Genomic DNA, 19842 nt, shown 5'->3' on the forward strand with positions numbered 1-19842 from the left:
CATTAAAATTTGTGGTAGGGAATAGATATGCCAATATGCTGACAAGCCTGCAGAATAATCACCATAGTGATAATACTTTTATCTTCAGCGCTGGGAGGAGATGTTGATGTTTTCATCTTGTTGTTGTACCCCAACAATATGGAAATACAGCAAATGTGAGTTAATCAGTGAAGCGAACTCTATTATTGAGATTAGCACCCTTGACAATGAGCTCATGCCTTGATGCAACAGTGATAATGAATTTATCTTTGCTGGTAAATTGCATTATGTGGAAAAATCCTCAAGGTTATGACAACATTGCAAATAGCATATATATATATATATATATATATATATATATATATATATATATATTATTACTGTTAAACTGCTGGAAACAGGTCTGATCATGCAAATATGATGCATTCTGTGAATTATATTATAGTCTACATTTCTGCAGACACTGGACTTGTGGGAAAGCAACAGCTGTTATATATTGTCAGATTGTACAATATGGGAGATGGTTAATTGTAAATGTCACAAAAGTAACTAAAAACAAGTGAAAGCAATGTCTGCTGACATATTAGATTCCCTGCTTAACAGATAATCACCTGAACCAGTGTTTTTCCTTTTGTTCTTCATCTGCTCACAGGGGTCAGAAAATAAGAACTCACCAATTCAACGGCCTGAATGCATCACTCGTGTCAAAATGCTGCTGCAGCAGCATATATCACAGTGCCAGCAGCAACCAAAGTGTGGCTCACACCTGGAAGTCAAAGGTATGTGATTATTTTACTGAAACTGCTGTATACATCTTTAAATTCATAATGAGAATCAGTCTTTTCTCACTGGAAAAAAACAACAACTCATCATAGTAGAAACCTCTAAATGTCAATGGCTGTATCCATCACAATAGGGGACTTAAAATATAGAAATTAAAAACGCGTGTGCTTTTCCTTTTTAATTGCAGTATGTCTCCACCAGCTCTAATTTTAATAAATAGACGTCCATTTAGATGGAAATATTTTTGGGAATGAATAGCTTTATCTTTAACGTAAAATTACAATAAAAATCCTTTTCTTTCTGACTAATATTCTTGCTCAAACTTGTACTGCAAAGTCTGGACTGCATTTTCAGTTTTCTACTTAGTTTAACAAACAGACATTACATGCAGCTGAAACATATATAAATTCACAACGAGCCTTGATACTGGTCTCCTGTATGTAACGCGGAGTTTCTTGCTGCCAATCAAGTCTTGGACTGCAGCTGTTCTCAATCTAGTCTGATTACAGCAGAAGGCTTTCTTCGCAGTTCCACCGAGGACACCGAACAGTATTGTTTTCTCACATTCTGCTGTTGTTTGCTTGTGAAATGCCGTTTGTAGAGGAGCCCGCCCATCTCTCTAAATCTCGTATAAAGTCGGATTTAGTCGCTCATAACGTCGCGCTGCCACCTGCAGCGAGCAAAAAGGCAGTGTATGTGGAGCTGCACCTCAAACACATTGATCAGAAAAACGCGGCGGATTTCTCCAGCGACGAGGAGGACCGTGCAGGAGATGTGAGTCCATATTTTGTGGCTACATGGTTTTCTACTGTAGACTTTTTCGAAGTAGAGACGAACTTAATGAGTGACAGTGACAAAGTATTTGCTCTGTGCAACGGCTCTTTAGTATCGGCTGTCACAACTGATGTCCATACATTAAATTGGTATCAATAATGCCAGACGTTGCCAATGCTAATTCTTTCACACCGCAGCAGCACAAGTTCAGCAGCTGTGTGCTTTGGAGGTGTGGAGCTCTGGACCATTGCTTCCGAACAGCCCTCTTGCTGTTGCACACTTGAGGACTTCAAGCACTTAAACCACCTGCTGTACAGTTGGTCTATGTTACATGAGATGTTTCTGTAATGGAGGCTACCATTACAGTCGTGTGCGCACCTGTCACGCTCATCTAGCTCTGTTATGAAGGGGAACGCTGGCGCTTGTCTGGAAAGACGTCATGTTTTGGGTAAACTATCAAAACTAAGCACAACATTGTGTCAGTTTCACCTTTAGAAACGGCAAGATAAAGTGAACAGGCGTTTAAACGGAGAAATAGTAATAAATGTGTGACGTTTCCTTGCCCCCCCCCCCCCCCATGTGAATTATGAGTTGCAACCTAAGTTTATACATCCCTTTTTTTTTTCTAGTCAGAGCTCGTTTGAAGATCCTACTTCACATTTAAACAACAAGGGGGACTAATACTACTAATTTGTCCTGTCATTTTGTGTGTTTTGTATCGCAATAGAAAACAGATTTGCCAAAGTTTTTTTTTTTTTTTCTTATTTGGTATTTTATATTATGTATCAGATTTTTTTATTTATATATTATATTTATTTTATATTAATTTTTCAATTGGTTTGGTGGGGTACAACAAAGTAACTTTAATGCTTTTTTTTTTTTTTTTTTTTTAACTTCTATCATATCTAAACATGAATGCAAATGGCTTAACATGATTAGAAGACTGAACGGATCCATAAATGACAGCCTCCAGCTGTTTTTTATTTCTATCTTCACACCTGGATCTTCCTGGCATTTGACTCACAGCTGTTATCACTTTAAAGCGAGCAAATCTTGTCATTGTTAGGACAAGAAAGATCCAGAGGATGCAGAGATGCCTGTTCCAAGTTGTCTGACTGATGAGGACCTCAAGGCCACATTACGCAAACATGGTGTTAAACCTGGGCCTATAACTGGTGAGGGTTATGAAAAGATTTTTTTTTAAGCACCTTTTCATTTTTTTCCATCGAAAAAAGTCTTTATACGTAACATTCAGATGTTTTTTTTAGATCTATATAGACCTAGACCTTAAGAGCAAATTGGTCTCATGCTGTTTCAATGCCAGCCTCCACTAGGGTCTTGTATGAAAGGAAACTCCATAAACTGCTGCAGTCTGACAGATGTGAAAGGTTGAATGAAGCAGACAAAGCCGTACTGTACTCTGACTCTGAAGAGGAGGAAAAGCAGCAGGAGAAGGATGAAGACTTGGGTATGACAAGAAATTTTTGGGGTTTATTTGAATAAGATTTTGCTTTATTCGTATCACAACGTTGTATTTTTCTCTGGCTTGTACAGGTTCAGAAAAACAACCTGACCCTTCAGACCAAACCCAACAAGAGAGCAGCCAGGTGAGGAATTATTTTAGAGACTTTGGTTCTTTTAGATGTAAGTCACTTTTTTTTTTTAAATTTTATTTTAAAACTTTCTCTTTTTAACAATCTGGAAGTAAGTTGGCCTTACTTATTGCCATCTGCTGGGTATCATACTGCCACTCAACAGTTCTCACACCACAAAACTTTCCTCTAGTGCCACCTAATGGTTACTCATTGCAGTTTTAATACTGGATTCAGATTTTTGCCAAAGCATTTGAATTGTAACTTTTGATGTTATTTTCTTTAACTTTTCAGAATCACATTTTTTACCCACAGTGCTTTTTACCCTCATCAAGGCTGGTAATTACTGCAGATATTTCATTTCAAGAACATTCTGTCAAACTGAATTCTTAGGTGATACCAAAGTTTTTTTTGTCTCCCCCCTCTTTCATGGGCTTGGCTTTTTAAGCGCCCTTGTCCTCCTAGGAACACAAAATCTAGTTCAAACTGGAATTCACGGAATGCATTAAAGTCTTCAGAGCGGAGTCAATCTCGGTGCTCACAGATTATTAGCACATCCGCTGCAGATCACCACACAGGATTAGGATCAACGGTAGGCTGGTCTTAGTAGGCGCCCTATGAATTTGAAATTCTCTGCATTCCTTAGTCTTTTTTTGCTTTGTGAACCTCTCAACATACCATAGTTCGATGGTTTTTATTTACCATTCATATGGAGATGCATCATGTTTCATTGCTTTTAACATGATACCTTGCAGGTTCTACCTAGATCAAAGTCCACTGATGACTCATCACTTTCTTCTCAATACTTCAGCATCACTCAAATGGTTGAGGAGGAAAGTTGATCCACATTTAAAGCTCCATATTCAGTCTTTATTTTTGTTATACATAATCTCTGCTGGAGTTGTTGCTCAGTTTACATTCTTGCTGTAAATAGATGGAGAATTTGAGCTCGCGGTCTGTCACAGACAATGCGTGCGAGTTCAATGGGACCAGTGTGCAGGAAAACTGGGCACAGTCAGACAGGGTCAGTAGAGCTTATGGTGTTCAGTCGCACTTTACACACAAACTTTGGTGCTGGCTGAATTGTTTCAGAGGTTTTTTTCACATTAATGGAGAATGGTGTCATATGCATCTTACTGGCTCTTAAGATTTGGATTTTGATCCGTATCACTTGATGGGATGCATATGCACTTACTACACAAGCACTATATGTTTGATGGGGTGTTGATTGAACTTTCTTTGATTTCATTTTTATTTTAAATCAATCTATAAATCGGCACATTAACTTTAACAGTTGCTTAAATGTTTTACCAAACTTTGGTATATGATTTGCAGTTACTAATGTCATGCATTGTCAATATTCTGGTTAGTCTTTCCTTTCCCAACCCACTCTGTTTTTAATTAAAAAACATCCCAGTACATCAAACTTGGGAGCAGAACCTTTGTTTGTTTTCATTACGGTCACCATCTTTCAATTCTACTTGAAATGCAGGGCTCCTGTCTTTACTGTTTCTGGTTTCATTTGTGTCATTTCACTTATTGTTACCGTCTTTTCTAGCCTCCCCAGGAGCCTGTGAAAGATGCTTTCAAAGACATCCTTCCAGATAGTAAGACCACTCCGACAGGGATCTAGTAAGTACCACACAAACCCTGTTGAAACTCTTACTTGCTGCATAAGAGATAAAATAAAAAGAATTAAAAAAAAAAAAATGTTTGGCAGATAAACATCTTTCACATGGTGAAAGTGCTCTGACTCAATTATATGGATGTGTATTCCATTGTTTTTCAGCGTCACTCGCCGGAGACCCATCAAGGGTGCCGCACAGAGACCTGTCCAGTATTCCTACCCTGACAGTCCTGTGAGTCCCATGACCCAGCAGAGACGGGAGGTGGAGCGCTATCTTGTACCCATTCACATACAGATTTTAGTTTTCATAATTGTAGCATGTGTCCTGTACCTTATTTATGTTAGTGTTGAGGACAGTCTAAGCTATTGGTCATACGGTGAGGACAGGCTTCTGGTTCAGGCAGAGTCACAGGACGCAGATGTTGACTATGCACAGGATTAACATTACTTTAATTTAGTGTTACTTTCACACCGACAGATTTTTGTTTCCCCTTTTAATTATGTTTGTGGAAGCGAACTGCAAAATCCAGTTTTATACTTGTTTTTTTTTTTTTTTCTTGTTATTGTTTTGTTTGTATGTTTGTTTTTCTATGATATTGTCACTGTTCTTGTTACTATAGAAGTGATGCCGAAATAGACTAATTTTACAAATTGTCTATTTTCTTAACCCTAATTGTAATATTGCCTTTTCACAGAACTTGTCACGGTCCTTGCATGCCTTTTTTTTTTTTTTTTTTTTTTTTTTGATATGTACTTAAATAAAATTTCTAAGTGCCTTTTCATACTGCAAAACAAGCCTTTATTGCACAAAAGCTTTGTAAATTCTTTCCCCACCCAGATGGTTATGTAACGAAAACTGAAATAAGCTCGTAAAACTGCTCTCTACATAATATAGGCGTGACTGTCTGTGTCTGGCAGCGGGTGGCTCTAATGCAAATTCAGCCTACAGTTGTAGTCGACGAGTTCCGGGGTAAACACAACCGTTGCAATGACTGAGTCGGGTTCAAAGTTAAGAATATTTAAGTTTTTAAAGATAATTATTAGCAGCTTGCTTATTACAGTCCTGCTGTTATTTACAATAGCGGCTATCAGGACTCTTTCACTGGACGTTAACGCCGGACTTCAACTCGCACACTGGGAAAAGACGAATAACAAATCGCTCGTCATTGACCCCCATCAGAGAGAGGAGCTCCTAGCAAATTTTAAAGGTATTCGGAGTCGTGTTGTAGTAGATGGAGGTAGAGACACTTCTGTTTGGTAACAATTTGTCTCCATTTGTCCAGAGGCAATCCGCATCCCCACCGTGTCATTCTCAGAAACAGAAATCAACACCACTGCGCTGCTTGAATTTGACAGATTCCTCCGAAAAGGTAAACCTGCCAGTAAAACGTGCTTAAAGTACCTTTCTTTTACATATAATGTGCTCAACGTGGAACTAGCTGATAGCTGTGGACGCTTGCACGCATGATTTGATCGGTCAGTTGTAGCAAACTCTAAACGTTAATGTAGTTTTTGTATAACTGTCAAACTTGTATAGCGCTAATAAATGGATACAGACGCAGATGTACTTTGTTCCGTACACCTTATTCAGAATTGACCTTTCGACGTTTGGCCGAGCCCAGGTATGTCGAATTCTACATTGAGATGCACGTGGTTCAAAACATCAAGTCACATGACCTGAGGTTTTGGTGCGTTTTACCTGCTTACTCTAGTCTTTATTGGAAGTGTAGAACAAATCTGATGACAGGTAAACTTCCAGAAAGCTTAAAAATAATCATCATCATTAGCAGGAGTGCCATCATTAAGCAACAAGTTACACAGCAGTTCATGGCACTTTTTTTGGCAGCTGGTTAGTGAAACCCACAGTAACCACAATGTAACCCTCAATTCCACTGTAAAATACTTAATTGATGCCTTTGTCAGTGACACACAATTCACTGTTTTATCTAATATTTTACTATTTATTTGGAACAGTATATTTCAGTGTGTTGATACACAATATTGCCAAAAGTATTTGCTTGTTTGCCTTCACACTAATAGTAACTGAGTTACATCCCATTCTTGTTCCATAGAGTTTAATATTATGCTGGCCTACCCTTTGCAGCTAAAAAAAAACAGATGCACTAAAATGTGTCAAATTAGTCAACATGTTAGCAGTTGCACCATCAACAGTTATACTAGCAACAACTAATATAATGTCCTTGCAGTCACAAGAGGCTGCTGTTGCTAGCACAGCCATGGAAAAGTGCAGCAAAAGACAGAGCAGTCCCAACAAAAGAGTGGCCCTTTTCCTGATGTACTCATGGATTATTTGTTGTTGTTTCATCCTGGATAGTTGTTCTGACACTCATTGGTCCAAGGTGTCCTTCTTTCCATTAGTGTAGTCTCAGGTTGGAAGACCTGAATTCAATGATTTGGACAGTTGATTTTTGACTTTGCCTATATACTGTATTTTGGTAAAATGATGCCTATGTATACCTGCTGCAGGTGTGCCAATGGAACAGATTCTTCCAATTCAAGAAAAGAAGCTGACTCTGCTTAAAAACAATTGAAAACAAATAAAAGTCCTTATGTTTAATAAATGCAGAAATTACTACTTGATCTTCACTTGTTCATTTTCCTTCACAATAAGGATAATACATGCATTACATTACATTCACCCTTCTTTCCAAACATCCCCGACAAAGTGGGAGACATTTAACTGCGGTTATAAGAATAAACATAGCAGCCATTTCTCAGTATGTTTTATTTTATAAATTGGATTGTTACTAAGCAACTGAAAAAGCCTCATGTATGTTAACAGGGGGAAATTATATTTGCTGAAACACTTCATTACAATCACAGCTTGTTGTCTTTAACTGTCTCAGAGTTTTCCTTGCTTTGGTGTATGGGGACTTCTCAAAAACATTTGTTTGTACAGTGAGAGAAATAATTATTTGATCCCCTGCTGAAAATGTGAGCTTGCTCACTTAAAAAAAATGAACAGTCTCCAGTTTGTATGGAAGTTTAATTTTAAGTAAGTGAGACAGAAGTTGATCACCAGTTTTACACACATTTCAGGAGGGATTTTGGCCCACTTCTCTTTGCAGAAATTCTCTAAAGCTTTTAGTTTTCTTGACTCTGACTTGGCAACTTGAAGTTTCAGCTCCCTCCACTGACTTTCTAAAGGGTCTGGAGACTGGAGACTGGCTATGGCACTCCATAAGCTTAATGTGCTTCTTTATTTAACCATATACCTCTTTTGTTGCCTTGCAGTATGTTTTAGGTCATGCTGGAAAACCTATCCATGACCCATCTTCAGTGTTGTGGGTTAGGGGAGGAGGTTCTTATCCCAGATTTTATGCTACATGGCCCTGTCTATTAACCACTCTGTGGTGAAGTTGTCCGGTATCCTTAGCAGAAAAAACAGACCCAAAGCATAATATTTCCACTTACATGCTTGTCTATGGAGATGGTGCTCTTTGGTTTCATCTGAAAATAGAACTTTCTTCAAAACCTCTGAATCATTTAGATGTTTGCTGGTGAAATAAGGACGGGCCTGCACATGTGCCTTCTGGAGCAGAGGGATCTTGCAGAGCTGCAATTAATTAAAGCGATAGATGATGAATTTAAGAAAAGAATTGCTCTTTCAGCTTGTTTTTTTTTTGTCAGCCTTCCCTACAGTTTTCTCTTCTAGCTTGGTTCATCATGAATTGGTGGCAAACTACAGCCACTTGTTTTGGGTGAAAGGATCACAGCCTGAACTGGTGCCATACATGCTGCTGGCCCACATTGATGTAGTACCTGCTTCAGAGTCACATGGTTGGGAAGCACCACCATTTTCTGCAAAGGAGATCGATGGCTTCATCTACGGCAGAGGAACCATAGATGACAAAAACTCTGTAATGGTGTGAAAACATATTACTTTTGTGTGAGCTTACTTTTAAACAGACTTGAGGTATATTTGACTAAACTGCTGTTTTATTTCTTCTAGGGAATACTTCAGGCACTGGAGTACTTGCTGTTAAAGGGCTATATTCCACTCAGGGGATTTTACATTGGTCTTGGTCATGATGAAGAAGTATGTTAACAGTTTCACTATGACATTACAAACTTAAATGGGATTGGAAATATCACATTTTAATGGCTGTGCTCTTCAAAATCTCTTTTTTAAGATCCATGGTCTCAATGGAGCGATGAACATAGTGCGTGTTCTGAAGCAACGTGGTGTCCAGCTATTGTTTGTCATGGACGAGGGCCTGGCTATACTTGATGGAATCATTCCTGGTCTTGAAGGACCTGCTGCTCTGTAAGAACCTGTCTAAACATGTGTTGTGCACTTGTGTTGATCACATCTTATGTGTATGTGTACGATTTATGATTTGCAGAATCGGGTTAAGTGAAAAAGGCCATGCTGTTATAAAGCTTAGTGTGTCTGTGGCCCCTGGTCACTCCTCGATGCCTCCCAGGGAAACTAGCATTGGGATCTTAGCCACAGCAGTCAAAAGGTGAGAGGAACATTGTTTTTTAAACTATAATGAGTTCTGTTTAGCTTCTCTGTTCATATATTTCACTGCCTTGCATAATTTTACTACCCCATGTTTAAAAAGCTAGTATAAAAGATTTAACTGTGATCCTGTTTTCTCAGACTAGAGGACAACCCAATGCCGAGGTTATTTGGTTATGGCCCTGAAGGTGACACCTTTGAGCATCTGGCCCACAAGGTAGGGTAATCTAAATACTTCTTTACTAGTAGTATACTCATGTACTCATTCTTTACCAACTACTAATTCTTTGCCTTCAGTTCAGTTTACCACTAAAGTTCATAATGTCGAATTTGTGGCTCTTCTCTCCGCTCCTTAGCAGGTAATAACTGCTAAATATCATTTAAATATAAATGTTTTCTTGTGATTGGTTCCAGTGAAATAGACCAGTTTTTATGTTTCAGGATACTTGAAAGAAAACCAGTATCTAATGCATTTGTAAGGACTACCACAGCAGTCACCTTTTTTAATGCAGGAGTAAAGGTGCAGTGATTATTTTAAATTGAATGTAATTCACAAGAAGTAAGATTTTAAGCCTGTTACTTTTCTTTGTAAAAATTCAATATCTCCCTCCCTCTGCAGATAAATGTTATTCCTTCCCTTGCTGAAGCTTATGTAAATCTACGAATTCACTCAGCGCAGTCGGTACAAGAGGTAGAGTCCTTTTTGAGAATGAATGCCTTACTATGTACACTTTGACATGAATATGAGATGTGTGCTGTCTTTATTAGGTACTGGACATCATCAAGGATACAGTGGGCGACCAGCGAGTGAAGGTAGAACTTGTTAATGGATTTGACCCTCTACCCATCAGCGGTGCTGATGACAAGGCCTTTGGCTTCCAAATTATTAAGAAAACGGTGTTGGACTTGTTTCCAACAGTTACAGTTGCTCCAGGTAGGGTTCATACAGATTTGTAGACATTTTTATGAATTAGCTGGAAGCATTTTAAAGCATCTTTCGGGACATTATAAGTAATTTAATATCATATTTAAATGTGCAGGTATCTGTATTGGAAACACAGACAGTCGACACTTCGTCGACCTGACCAAAAATATTTATCGGTTTTTCCCGGCTTGGTTTAAGCCAGGTGACCCTGAGAGGTGAGAATTCAGCAGTTTTTAATACTGTCAAAATATATTTTCACCAAAAATGTCTGCAGACCTCAATTTAAAATTGAATAAATACAGTAAGAAGAATTCCACGTGCAGTGATTATTTCTCAACTCTAGAAACAGATCATGCAGCATGAATAGAAGAGGGGAATATATAAAATACTTTCTTGTTTCAGGTACCATGAATCCTTTTTTTTCCTTTGTTTCTCAGATTCCATGGCATCAATGAAAGGATTTCCACTAAGAACTACGAGGAGATGATCGTTTTTTACTTCAATTTGATCCAGAACTGTGACATTAGGAAGCTCCCTGAGCCCCACAGCTCTGTCCATGAACTCTAAGCAATTGACAACATTGGTGATGCATTGATATTGCACTAAATAACTTTTGCATTATAGAATCAGAAACTACAATTTTGCTAATTTTAAAGTGGGATGTACTTTTATCTTTTATATGGACTACTGACTCTTTTCAGTGATATGTGAGTAGATGGAGCACTGACCTTTCTGCAGTAAAATCGCTGTGAATTGGCTATCTAGAATTTTGCATTCAAGATTAAGTTTTGGTACTATATGCAGACTGATGTACTATTTTTTTCTGAACTTTATGGTGGTATGATATGATACAATTAACCAATTATTATATATTTTTTTTATTTTGGGACACTAATAGTAGTGCAGTCATAAAGATACATCTTATGGCTTTTTGATTTGGACCGCTCATAATGAATGGTGCTAATGACAGCACTACCTACAGGGATGCTTAATTTAAATAAAATACTGGACTTAATGTTCAAAGAATGCTGTGTTTTACTGGCTGACTCATTAAAATGATTCCAGATTTGTAAATGTGATTGAATCTGTGCACAATTTTATTTTTAATTACCCATCAGCCATAACAAAGGAGGATCGAGTGTTGTCATCAGCCTGAGTGTTGTGTCACCTAGGATTTTCAAAATGATTCCATACTTGCATGTACTAAAAATCTCAGATGAGTCTGAATCACAGTTACTTTGACCTAACAGAATTTTCCCATAATTATTTCTGATGAAACACAAAATGAAATTCCTTTTTAAACTTGTGCTATATACAGTACATATGAGGAATTTTACAACAGGTTTAGAATAAGTAACATTTCTGAAAGTGTGACAGTTTTATCCAGGTAGCAATCTTCCATCTGTAATAAAAAATAGCTTTAATGTAGAGTAAAGAAGACAAGAAAAGAGTTATTAATTAAAGCAAATGACACACAAGTGGTTTTGCACAAATTTGCGAATTACCTTTCACAGATGGAACGTAATGACCTTAAAACTTAAAATGCATTAACACAGCAGCCAAAACATGAAATCTTAAAATCTTAAGATGCTTGAAGTGAAGATCATTAGTAATTGCAGATTTTTACTTAGATTTCAAAGCGGATGTGATGGTTATTCCCTCAAGGCCCAATGTGACCTATTTGATACATGAGTTTTTACATTTTTAATAAAAAAAAAGATGTTGCAAATTAAAACTTTTATATGGAAATTCAATTTATTTAATTACTTTGAAAACATTTGTCAGACTGCTCAATCGACACTCCAATTAAAAAAAAACGATTCTGAATTTTTCATTTTGAAAATTTTACTTTTATTTAATTTATATTTTAAATGGTAAAAAATAAGTAATGAGATTTGTCTAAAACCAGTCCTATAACAAATGTCAAAGTCATTTTGGTCATCAAAACTAAGTACTTTTCAACTTTTCATCCAAAAGCTTTGATTTTGTTTTATTGATGAGCCAACAGAATGTACTCTGTTGTAGTTTTTCTTATTCTGTTCAACTAAAATATTTGTTCTGACTTAAAAGTCAACCCAAAGTGAAACCCAAAGTCACTCCTTTGTGTTTCACATATCTTATTAAAATTTCATTCATTTTTACAAATGTATACACGTTTCCAGCAACCAAAACCAATTACTTTTTAATATTTTCTACACAGAAACAGTGGGTCTTGCTTCATAGTTAGCATCCTCAAATGAATAATCTAATTATAATAATTATAATTAATAATATTTTATTTCATATGTTGCCAAACCTGGATTAGGTCACACAAGGGTTAGACTCCGAAGGCCAAACCTCAAAACAATAAAATTCAGATGAAGGACATGAATTTGTGCTTAAATGATCAAAACTGTCCAAATGTGGCATAACATTATACTGACCCATAAAAACAAGCTGAAACCCCGTCTGACTGACTGATTCCGTCACTAGCGAATTTCATTTGTGTCTCCTTTTATACAGCCTTTTTTCCTAAATACAGTACTGTCCAAAAGTTTTAGGCAGGTAAGAAAAAAATGCTGTAAACAAAGAATGCTTTCACAAATATAAATGATTGTTTATTGGCCCCATATGTATTCTGCAGCAGGACAACGACCCCAAATATACAGCCAAAATCATTAAGAACTATCTTCAGCATGAAGAAGAACAAGAAGTACTGGATGTGATGGTATGGCCCCCACAGAGCCCTGATCTCAACATCATCAATGTGTCTGGGATTACATGAAGAGACAGAAGGATGTGAGGAAGCCTATATCCACAGAAGATCTGTGGATAGTTCTCGAAGATGTTTGGAACAACCTATCAGCTGAGTTCCTTTAAAAACTGTGTGCAAGTGTACCTAGAAGAATTGATGCTGCTTTGAAGGCAAAGGGGGGGTCAATCCAAATATTGATTTGATTTAGATTTCTCTTTTGTTCATTCACTGCATTTTGTTGATTGATGAAAATAAATGATTAACACTTCCATTTTTGAAAGCATTCTTTGTTTACAACATTTTTTCCTCACCTACCTTAAACTGTTGCACAGAACTGTACTTTGTACGGTGGCCCTGAGAGGCCAAATGGACTGCAACTTCAGAAAACACTTGCAAAAAGAAAAATGCTGCAAAAAGAAAAATGCTGCAAAAAGAAAAACACCTGCAAAAAGAAAAATGCTGCGAAAAGAAAAAACACTTGCAAAAAGAAAAATGCTGCAAAAAGAAAAACACCTGCAAAAAGAAAAATGCTGCAAAAAGAAAAACACCTGCAAAAAGAAAAACACTTGCAAAAAGAAAAGCGCTGCAAAAAGAAAAACACTTGCAAAAACAAAAAGCGCTGCAAAAAGAAAAACACTTGCAAAAACAAAAAGCGCTGCAAAAAGAAAAACACTTGCAAAAAGAAAAGCGCTGCAAAAAGAAAAGCGCTGCAAAAGCACACACAACACAACGGAAATAGGAAAAAACACAACGGAAATGTTTCTGGGGAGACAATAACCGGACGGACCAGTTGACCAAAACATGCTAACAAGTGCACTGGGACTGGGAGACACTTCAACGAAGTGGAAGCAGAGCGGCCAAAGAGTAAACTTTCAAAAGTAAGTTCTGAATATTATGTCACTTATTTATGTGCAAATGTTTAATAACGAGGAACATTAAAACATTACTGTTGGCCACATGCCGGCAAAGTTATGTGACATTAGCGATGTTTGTACTTTCAGCGTTTACTTTGTTTTAAAGTCTTTACTTTATATGCCGTTAGATAGTCGACCTTAATCTTACAGAGAATGTGATGATTTTGTGGATAATTAAAGTCAGTCATATATCCACAAACACAACAAGCTGTAAGTCAGTGATGCTGCTCGGTTTGCAGTCCTGAATATCACGGCACCAGCAGGATTCACTGCACTGTTAATGTTAACTATGTTATATTGCTGCCTCTGTTCGGTGGTGTTGAGCCAAACGGACTTTAACGTGTGTTTGAACGAGCTGACGGTTCACTCATTGTAGCGACTTCCACAGTCGCTAGAGCCCGGGGATGGAGCCCGCCTATTTGCCTGACGCGCTGTCAACTTTAGCAATAATGCGAGAGGTGGAATTGTTTGCTTGTTTATTAAAGTGTTTACAGAGTAATGTCATCTCGAGATTTGGACTCTTACAACGTCACAGGCTCTAATGTAACAAGACGAAACATGTTGTGCAGCGGTCAACAAAAACTACGGCTACCCAGCCCTCCTCTCTGTCAAAATCAAAACCAGTGAATGACAGACTGACAACGCCCTCTTAATGTCACCGCTAGCACCCACGTGACTCCCATTACACATCACCATAGCAACCAAACAAATGAAAACCCAGTGATCATCAAAAAATTCAATACATTTAATTATCGTTCCTACACTCATTAAGCTGAAAGAAAGATGCTTTAATCACAGCAGTCACACATGTGTCCACTGTACCAGCTGGGAACTCTTCTTGTTTAGCACTCGTAATAACACTAAATCCTTCTGTTTGTAGCAGTGTATACACCTGAGACTGTCACCTGTATGTCTGTCCTGCACTCTGTCTCTGTTTCTTTCTCTCTGATTGTGGAATAAAAGTATGAACATGTATTTATAAGTTACACTTGTGTTTGAATCCTGCAGCTTATCACACATTTGATTTCCATGTGTGACGACTGCAAGTGTCCAGAGTGAGGACAGACTGAGGGACCCACTGCTGCACATCATCTGTGAGGCTTTGCATCCCCAATGATCCACCAGGACAAACTCAGCAGTGTGTGAGGAAGAGGAGGAGGAAGAGCCAGCAGCAGCTGACAGATGGAGAGAATAGACAGACTGTTCCCTGTTTGTGAATGACTGCTAGGAAAGTTTAGAATAACTAATTGTCTGTCCTGAATCAGTCTTATTAGGTAATGTTCAAATAATGTTATCATCCCAGTGTTTGCAGTGTGGGAGAAAGTACTCAGGGCCTTCAAGTTACACACTATGAAAGGCAGCAAGAAGTTTAATGTTCAGAAACCTAAAGTATGTATCAGCAGCTGAATGGAGCTAAAAATAATTGTTTGTTTCAGTTCTATGAAGCTTTGAGTATTTTGGATCAGTAGTACTGCTGTGTTTGTTGCATCATATTGCTGTAATTGTTTATATGCTTTATATATTCTGAGGTAAGTTGATCTATAGTGTTACATCATATTCTATAAGGATGTTATGTGTTTGTAGACTTTCTGCCCAGTTTGACCCATTTAGCAGAAGTCAGCCTTTTTAAGGCTCTGATATCTATTCTGTATGACTTAAAGCAGTTATGACATGGTCTGATTTTCTCACCCAATAAAGGAATATTTCATATATCAGTCTACTCTTCATTCTATCAGAAACAGTTATCACAGCTCGTACATTTGCTTCTTCCACACATATATGTAAGCATTGAGCCAAATTTAGTAATGCCAACATATTAAAAGAACAATAAATTAAATCGACGGAGGCTAGACCGTCCCATTTCAGACCCTGAATTGGGAAACAGTCCCTGAATTGCTGTATCCCAATTCAGGGTCTGCAGCCTTAAAGTACGCAGCCTCAACGGTCCTCAAGGGCCGCGTACTCAAAGACCGCTAAGGCCGGAAGTGTGAGGCTTGTGAAATGGGACGGTCTAGCCTCCGTCGCGCTGCCCAGGTTACCTAGCAACCATGATAGCGGGAAACGTGTGGTTGACAGAAATGAAGGAGAACATATTTTGTTCGTTTGTTTGTTTCTACACGAGCTTTGTGTGATTTAATTTATTGTTCTTTATTTATTTATAATGGATATAAATGATAATAAGTCTTGTTCTTTCTGTAATGGGAATATTGATTCGACAGAACTTTTATTTTACGAATGTATATACTGTAAATCCCCGTGGGACGATGTGCACTACTGGCTTTTCCCAAAGATTCCAAACTTACTTGAATTTTCTAAAAATGATATTATTTTTGAATCTCTAAGAAAAGAAAATAAACTTGAAAATGTCTTAAATGTGATAATTATTATGGGTTCATTCATAAATGTCGATTTCTGAAAACTAAGCCATATTTTTCACTTTTCACGAAGAACTCTGCCTCTTCTTCTCATCTGTAAAGTTTCTGGACAAAAAACAAGCTGTGGATCTGCATCACATGGTTAATGAACTAAAGCTTTTAGAAAACCCCTAGGTTATAAGTGTATTTCTTGTCTTTTAATTTTCAATTTAATTTTTATTAATTTTACTTATTTATTTCTTTAGTTACTTATGTTTATATTATTTTCATTATCTGTCTTTTATATTTTGAAATACAGGCTGTTCTGGTATTATCTCAAGTTGGAAAAAGTCTCTAAAATGTTGCCATATTTGTTGTATTTGTTACATTTGTTTAATTAATAAAAAACAAACAAACAAAAAAATTGTGGAGCTCCACAGTAACTGGAAACACGTGACCTCCACAGTAACCGGAAACATGTGACTTCAAATTTGAACACAATTACGTTGCACAAGCTGTGTCTCAATATGTGTGCTTTTGTGTACACAGTACATATAAAAAGTTTGAAATATTACTCTTTCTGGGTCACAAAATAAACTTTTAGGACATTTTCAGGTGAGAATGTAGCTGTGCAAACTTCAAATATCTGCTCGATTTATCAAGACATCACACATTTGCCAAAGTGGGACGACGTTTTCGGAGACGTCTGTTATCCATCAGCTTGATAGCTGACCTGGGAGGTCAAGGCTCACTAGACTGAGCGAGAACAGCGGACATCGTTTTCAAACCCCTCCTGTGGTCTTTCGCTACTCAGGTTAAACATGATATATAAGTCAATTAGATAATTTAAACATTTTATTGTTCTTTTTTTTTCAGTGTTTCATTTGTTCCTGAGCAAATCAGTTTGGCTTAGATTAAAGTTAAGCTTTATAACTGGACTGTTTTATTTAATACTGAAGTCTTAGTTGTAGAGCTGTCAGTATACTTTAAATTTCACCTGTTATACCGCCTGATGTAAAATGTTCTGTTCTTTTTTAAACAGCTGACTCTGAATTAAATATAACATTAAAAATATTTAAATTCAAGAGGAAACGTTTTCACTGGGAGCAAAAACAACATGTTAATGCGTGGAGATCCTGACGGCTGCTCCAAAAGTAATCCGATTATATTTTAAATATTTGTTCAATTCTCTTCCAAACCCCAGCTGTCTATTGTAAGGGTCAGTGTCTATTAAAATAAATATAAAAGTGTTCTAACATCTCACCTCTTTCTTATTATTCAGGCATACATGTATACTATTTTTATTAATAGAGAGATTAAGCTTGTGTTTTCATACATGCAGTAATTGTGCTTAACTGTATGAAGCTCTTTAGACATTATGGAACAGATCATACATAAAAGCAAATTTTGCCAGAGTGCTTAAAATACTTTTTAAAAATTATGTTTAAAAAACAAAAAAAGAGAGATGATCAAAAACATAATGTGTAATTTCCATTGTAAATATTAATCACAGTTAAATTAAGAGGGGATGGCAGTAAAAATTCAGGAACGGTGATGTTATCAAGTATGCTGCTGTTCCAATAGACTATGTGCACCTTAGCATATGCTACTTCCGGTGGGGAAACTCCTGTAGGGCGCTTCGTTTCCGGTGTGATATTTGCATCTTGTTTATGGTCGGGTTTTCCAAAAAAAGTCAAGTGGCGATTTACATTTCTCAAGGTGTCTTGGGCATTTACTGAATATATCTGTAGATGATGTTCATCGACTTGTCGATATTTTCCCCTCGCGCCTCAGAGCAAAAGAGAGAAGGGATTGAAATTTCTCAGTATTTGTATATAGAGTTCCCTCGTTTATCGCTGGTGTTGTTCTAAAAATAACCAGCGATAGGTGAAATCTGCGAAGTAGCCAGCTTTATTTTTTACAATTTTTAAAAATGTTGTAAGGCTGTAAAACCCATCACTACACACTTTATACACTTTTCTCAGAAAGGCATGAACAGTTTCACACTTTTCTCTCTTGTTTAAACTCTCAAAGCTCAAACCTTCGTAAAAAAAAAAAAAAAGTCCATTATAGAATGAAACCAAAGATCAAAACCTGTTGTCAGTCCCAAACATTTATTTGAGAAATAAACATACAATATATTTGTTTTTCTATAAATAATAATGACAGATTTTAGAACTAACGAATTTAACTTTAAGCTTAATTGCTTAATTTAAGCTTAATGCACCTTATAATCCGGTGGGCCGTATGGTTAAAAAAAAATAGGGTAACTGCTACCTTCCTTTAGCATGTCCAGAAGTCCAACTTTTTGTGTGATGGTTAGCATCTTCCTCTGCCTTTTGGACGCTACTGCAGGTGCCTTTGATGGTGCAAAACGTTTCGTCGGCATTGTTGTGTTTGTTGGGGAGAAAACTTACAAACATACAGTACAGCACTTCAGAGTCGCACTGCTAGTGATCGATGTAGCGATTCTGTACTGTACAGGAGAGCGCGGCAGGGCACGGAGGAGATCGACAATGATCTACAGCCGATCGGGACGCAGAACACAATGTGCTTTAAAAAAAAAAAAGCATGCTAAATTGCACTAAAAGAATCCGCGAAACAGCGAGGCTGCAAAAGGTGAACCGCGTTATAGCGAGGGACCACTGTAATTGTAAGTAATAAGTCACAACATACCCTTCGTAAATACTAATATATACAGACCCTTACCTGCAATCATTCATGTATTTTTTTTTATATCCTGTGGCTTTTTTTCACGGTTTGTTGACATGCTGTGTAGGTGTGTACTGATATCAACATAACGGGGAAACATCTGGCTTTGACTATTGTTCACCTGTAGTTTGAATGAAAGTCCGGACTCACGTACTTTAGAATTGAGAAAGGTCCTTTGTTTTTGTGTTGTGTCCCGTATTGCAATATGTTGGACATGTTTCTACCTAGTGTGGAAGTCATGGGTTTCAGGTTACTGTTGAGGTCATGTGTTTCCAGTTACTGTAGAGCTCCACAGTGGCTGCAGTGAGATCCTTCGCTTTGTCAATATAAGACAGGCTACAGGCCATCTTGAAGGGCTGCTGGACTGACAGCAAATTGGTTCATTCTTATTACTGACACTAAATTACCCAAACATTATCTTAGTCCAACCAGTCCCTCAACAATATTCCACCTTGTAGAACATAATTAAATGTGGAAGAAGCGTTGATACAGATAGACAAACAAAAAGAAATAAAAATGTGGGACTGAAAAGCTAAGTGAGAAAAAGAAAAAGAACTTGAAAACAGATGCAACAAAATGTGTCAACAGTAATACTAGTGCGGGGTGGCTGTAGCTCAGGTGGCAGAGCAGGTCAGCCACTAATCAGAAGGGCCCCAGGGCACTGATAGAGCTTTACAGCACTGATAGAGCTTTACAGTACGCTTTACTTAGTCTTTAGGGACGCTAAAGACTAAGTAATAATAAAGCACTATACAAATGCAGGCCATTTACCATAGCAGCAGCTAATCTAAAGTCCTTGTAGTCACAAGAGGCGGCTGTTGCTAGAACAAGCCAAGAAAAGTGCAGCAAGAGTGGACCTCTTCCTGATGTACTCATGGATTGTTGTTGTTTCATCCTGGATAGTTGTTCTGACACTCATTTGTCCGCGGCATCCTTCCTTCCACTTAGCTTAGCTTGAGGTT

General features: G+C 37.4%; 3 protein-coding genes across 4 annotated transcripts in view; 2 read left to right on the forward strand and 1 right to left on the reverse strand.

The window, feature by feature from the left end:
• Positions 1 to 1166: 1166 nt before the first annotated feature.
• On the forward strand, positions 1167 to 5487 carry lemd1 (LEM domain containing 1). The gene is made up of 10 exons (XM_085145371.1): positions 1167 to 1536; positions 2603 to 2711; positions 2861 to 3004; positions 3091 to 3143; positions 3423 to 3467; positions 3577 to 3720; positions 3884 to 3959; positions 4061 to 4152; positions 4687 to 4760; positions 4918 to 5487. The coding sequence occupies exons 1-10, from the start codon at positions 1351 to 1353 to the stop codon at positions 5195 to 5197; spliced, it is 1203 nt and encodes a 400-aa protein (XP_085001497.1). The 5' UTR covers positions 1167 to 1350; the 3' UTR covers positions 5198 to 5487.
• Positions 5488 to 5568: 81 nt separating this feature from the next.
• Positions 5569 to 11181, forward strand: LOC146494435 (N-fatty-acyl-amino acid synthase/hydrolase PM20D1.2-like). 2 transcript variants are annotated; one of them, XM_085145365.1, is made up of 14 exons: positions 5569 to 5725; positions 5838 to 5963; positions 6039 to 6125; positions 8407 to 8642; positions 8729 to 8815; positions 8910 to 9043; positions 9123 to 9242; positions 9383 to 9458; positions 9539 to 9600; positions 9683 to 9761; positions 9861 to 9932; positions 10010 to 10175; positions 10282 to 10381; positions 10604 to 11181. In XM_085145365.1, exons 1-14 carry the CDS (start codon positions 5686 to 5688, stop codon positions 10731 to 10733), a joined length of 1515 nt encoding a protein of 504 aa, XP_085001491.1. In that variant the 5' UTR covers positions 5569 to 5685; the 3' UTR covers positions 10734 to 11181. The 2 variants fall into 2 exon arrangements, with proteins under 2 accessions (XP_085001491.1, XP_085001490.1); XM_085145364.1 differs by having other exon boundaries at positions 5611 to 5963.
• LOC146494436 (chitotriosidase-1-like) overlaps positions 10996 to 19842 on the reverse strand; it is a 45658-nt gene continuing 36811 nt past the window's right edge. Inside the window, exon 12 of the transcript XR_014871457.1 lies at positions 10996 to 11695. The gene's annotated coding sequence lies outside the window, so the exon portion shown is untranslated. The remainder of the gene's footprint in view (positions 11696 to 19842) is intronic.

This window comes from Neolamprologus multifasciatus, chromosome 20 (assembly GCF_963576455.1).
Source record: "Neolamprologus multifasciatus chromosome 20, fNeoMul1.2, whole genome shotgun sequence".
Classification (NCBI taxonomy): Eukaryota; Metazoa; Chordata; class Actinopteri; order Cichliformes; family Cichlidae; genus Neolamprologus; species Neolamprologus multifasciatus.

What these genes read in the sequence shown, in the direction of transcription:
- LOC146494435 (XM_085145364.1), top strand. Translation starts at nt 5,744, where the DNA reads ATGACTGAGTCGGGTTCAAAGTTAAGAATATTTAAGTTTTTAAAGATA. An exon ending in GTCTTGGTCATGATGAAGAA is followed by an intron (nt 8,816 to 8,909) that starts GTATGTTAACAG and finishes CTCTTTTTTAAG; the next exon opens with ATCCATGGTCTCAATGGAGC. An exon ending in AAGCCAGGTGACCCTGAGAG is followed by an intron (nt 10,382 to 10,603) that starts GTGAGAATTCAG and finishes TTTGTTTCTCAG; the next exon opens with ATTCCATGGCATCAATGAAA.
- lemd1 (XM_085145371.1), top strand. Translation starts at nt 1,351, where the DNA reads ATGCCGTTTGTAGAGGAGCCCGCCCATCTCTCTAAATCTCGTATAAAG. An exon ending in TAAACCTGGGCCTATAACTG is followed by an intron (nt 2,712 to 2,860) that starts GTGAGGGTTATG and finishes TTTCAATGCCAG; the next exon opens with CCTCCACTAGGGTCTTGTAT. An exon ending in CATCACTCAAATGGTTGAGG is followed by an intron (nt 3,960 to 4,060) that starts AGGAAAGTTGAT and finishes CTTGCTGTAAAT; the next exon opens with AGATGGAGAATTTGAGCTCG.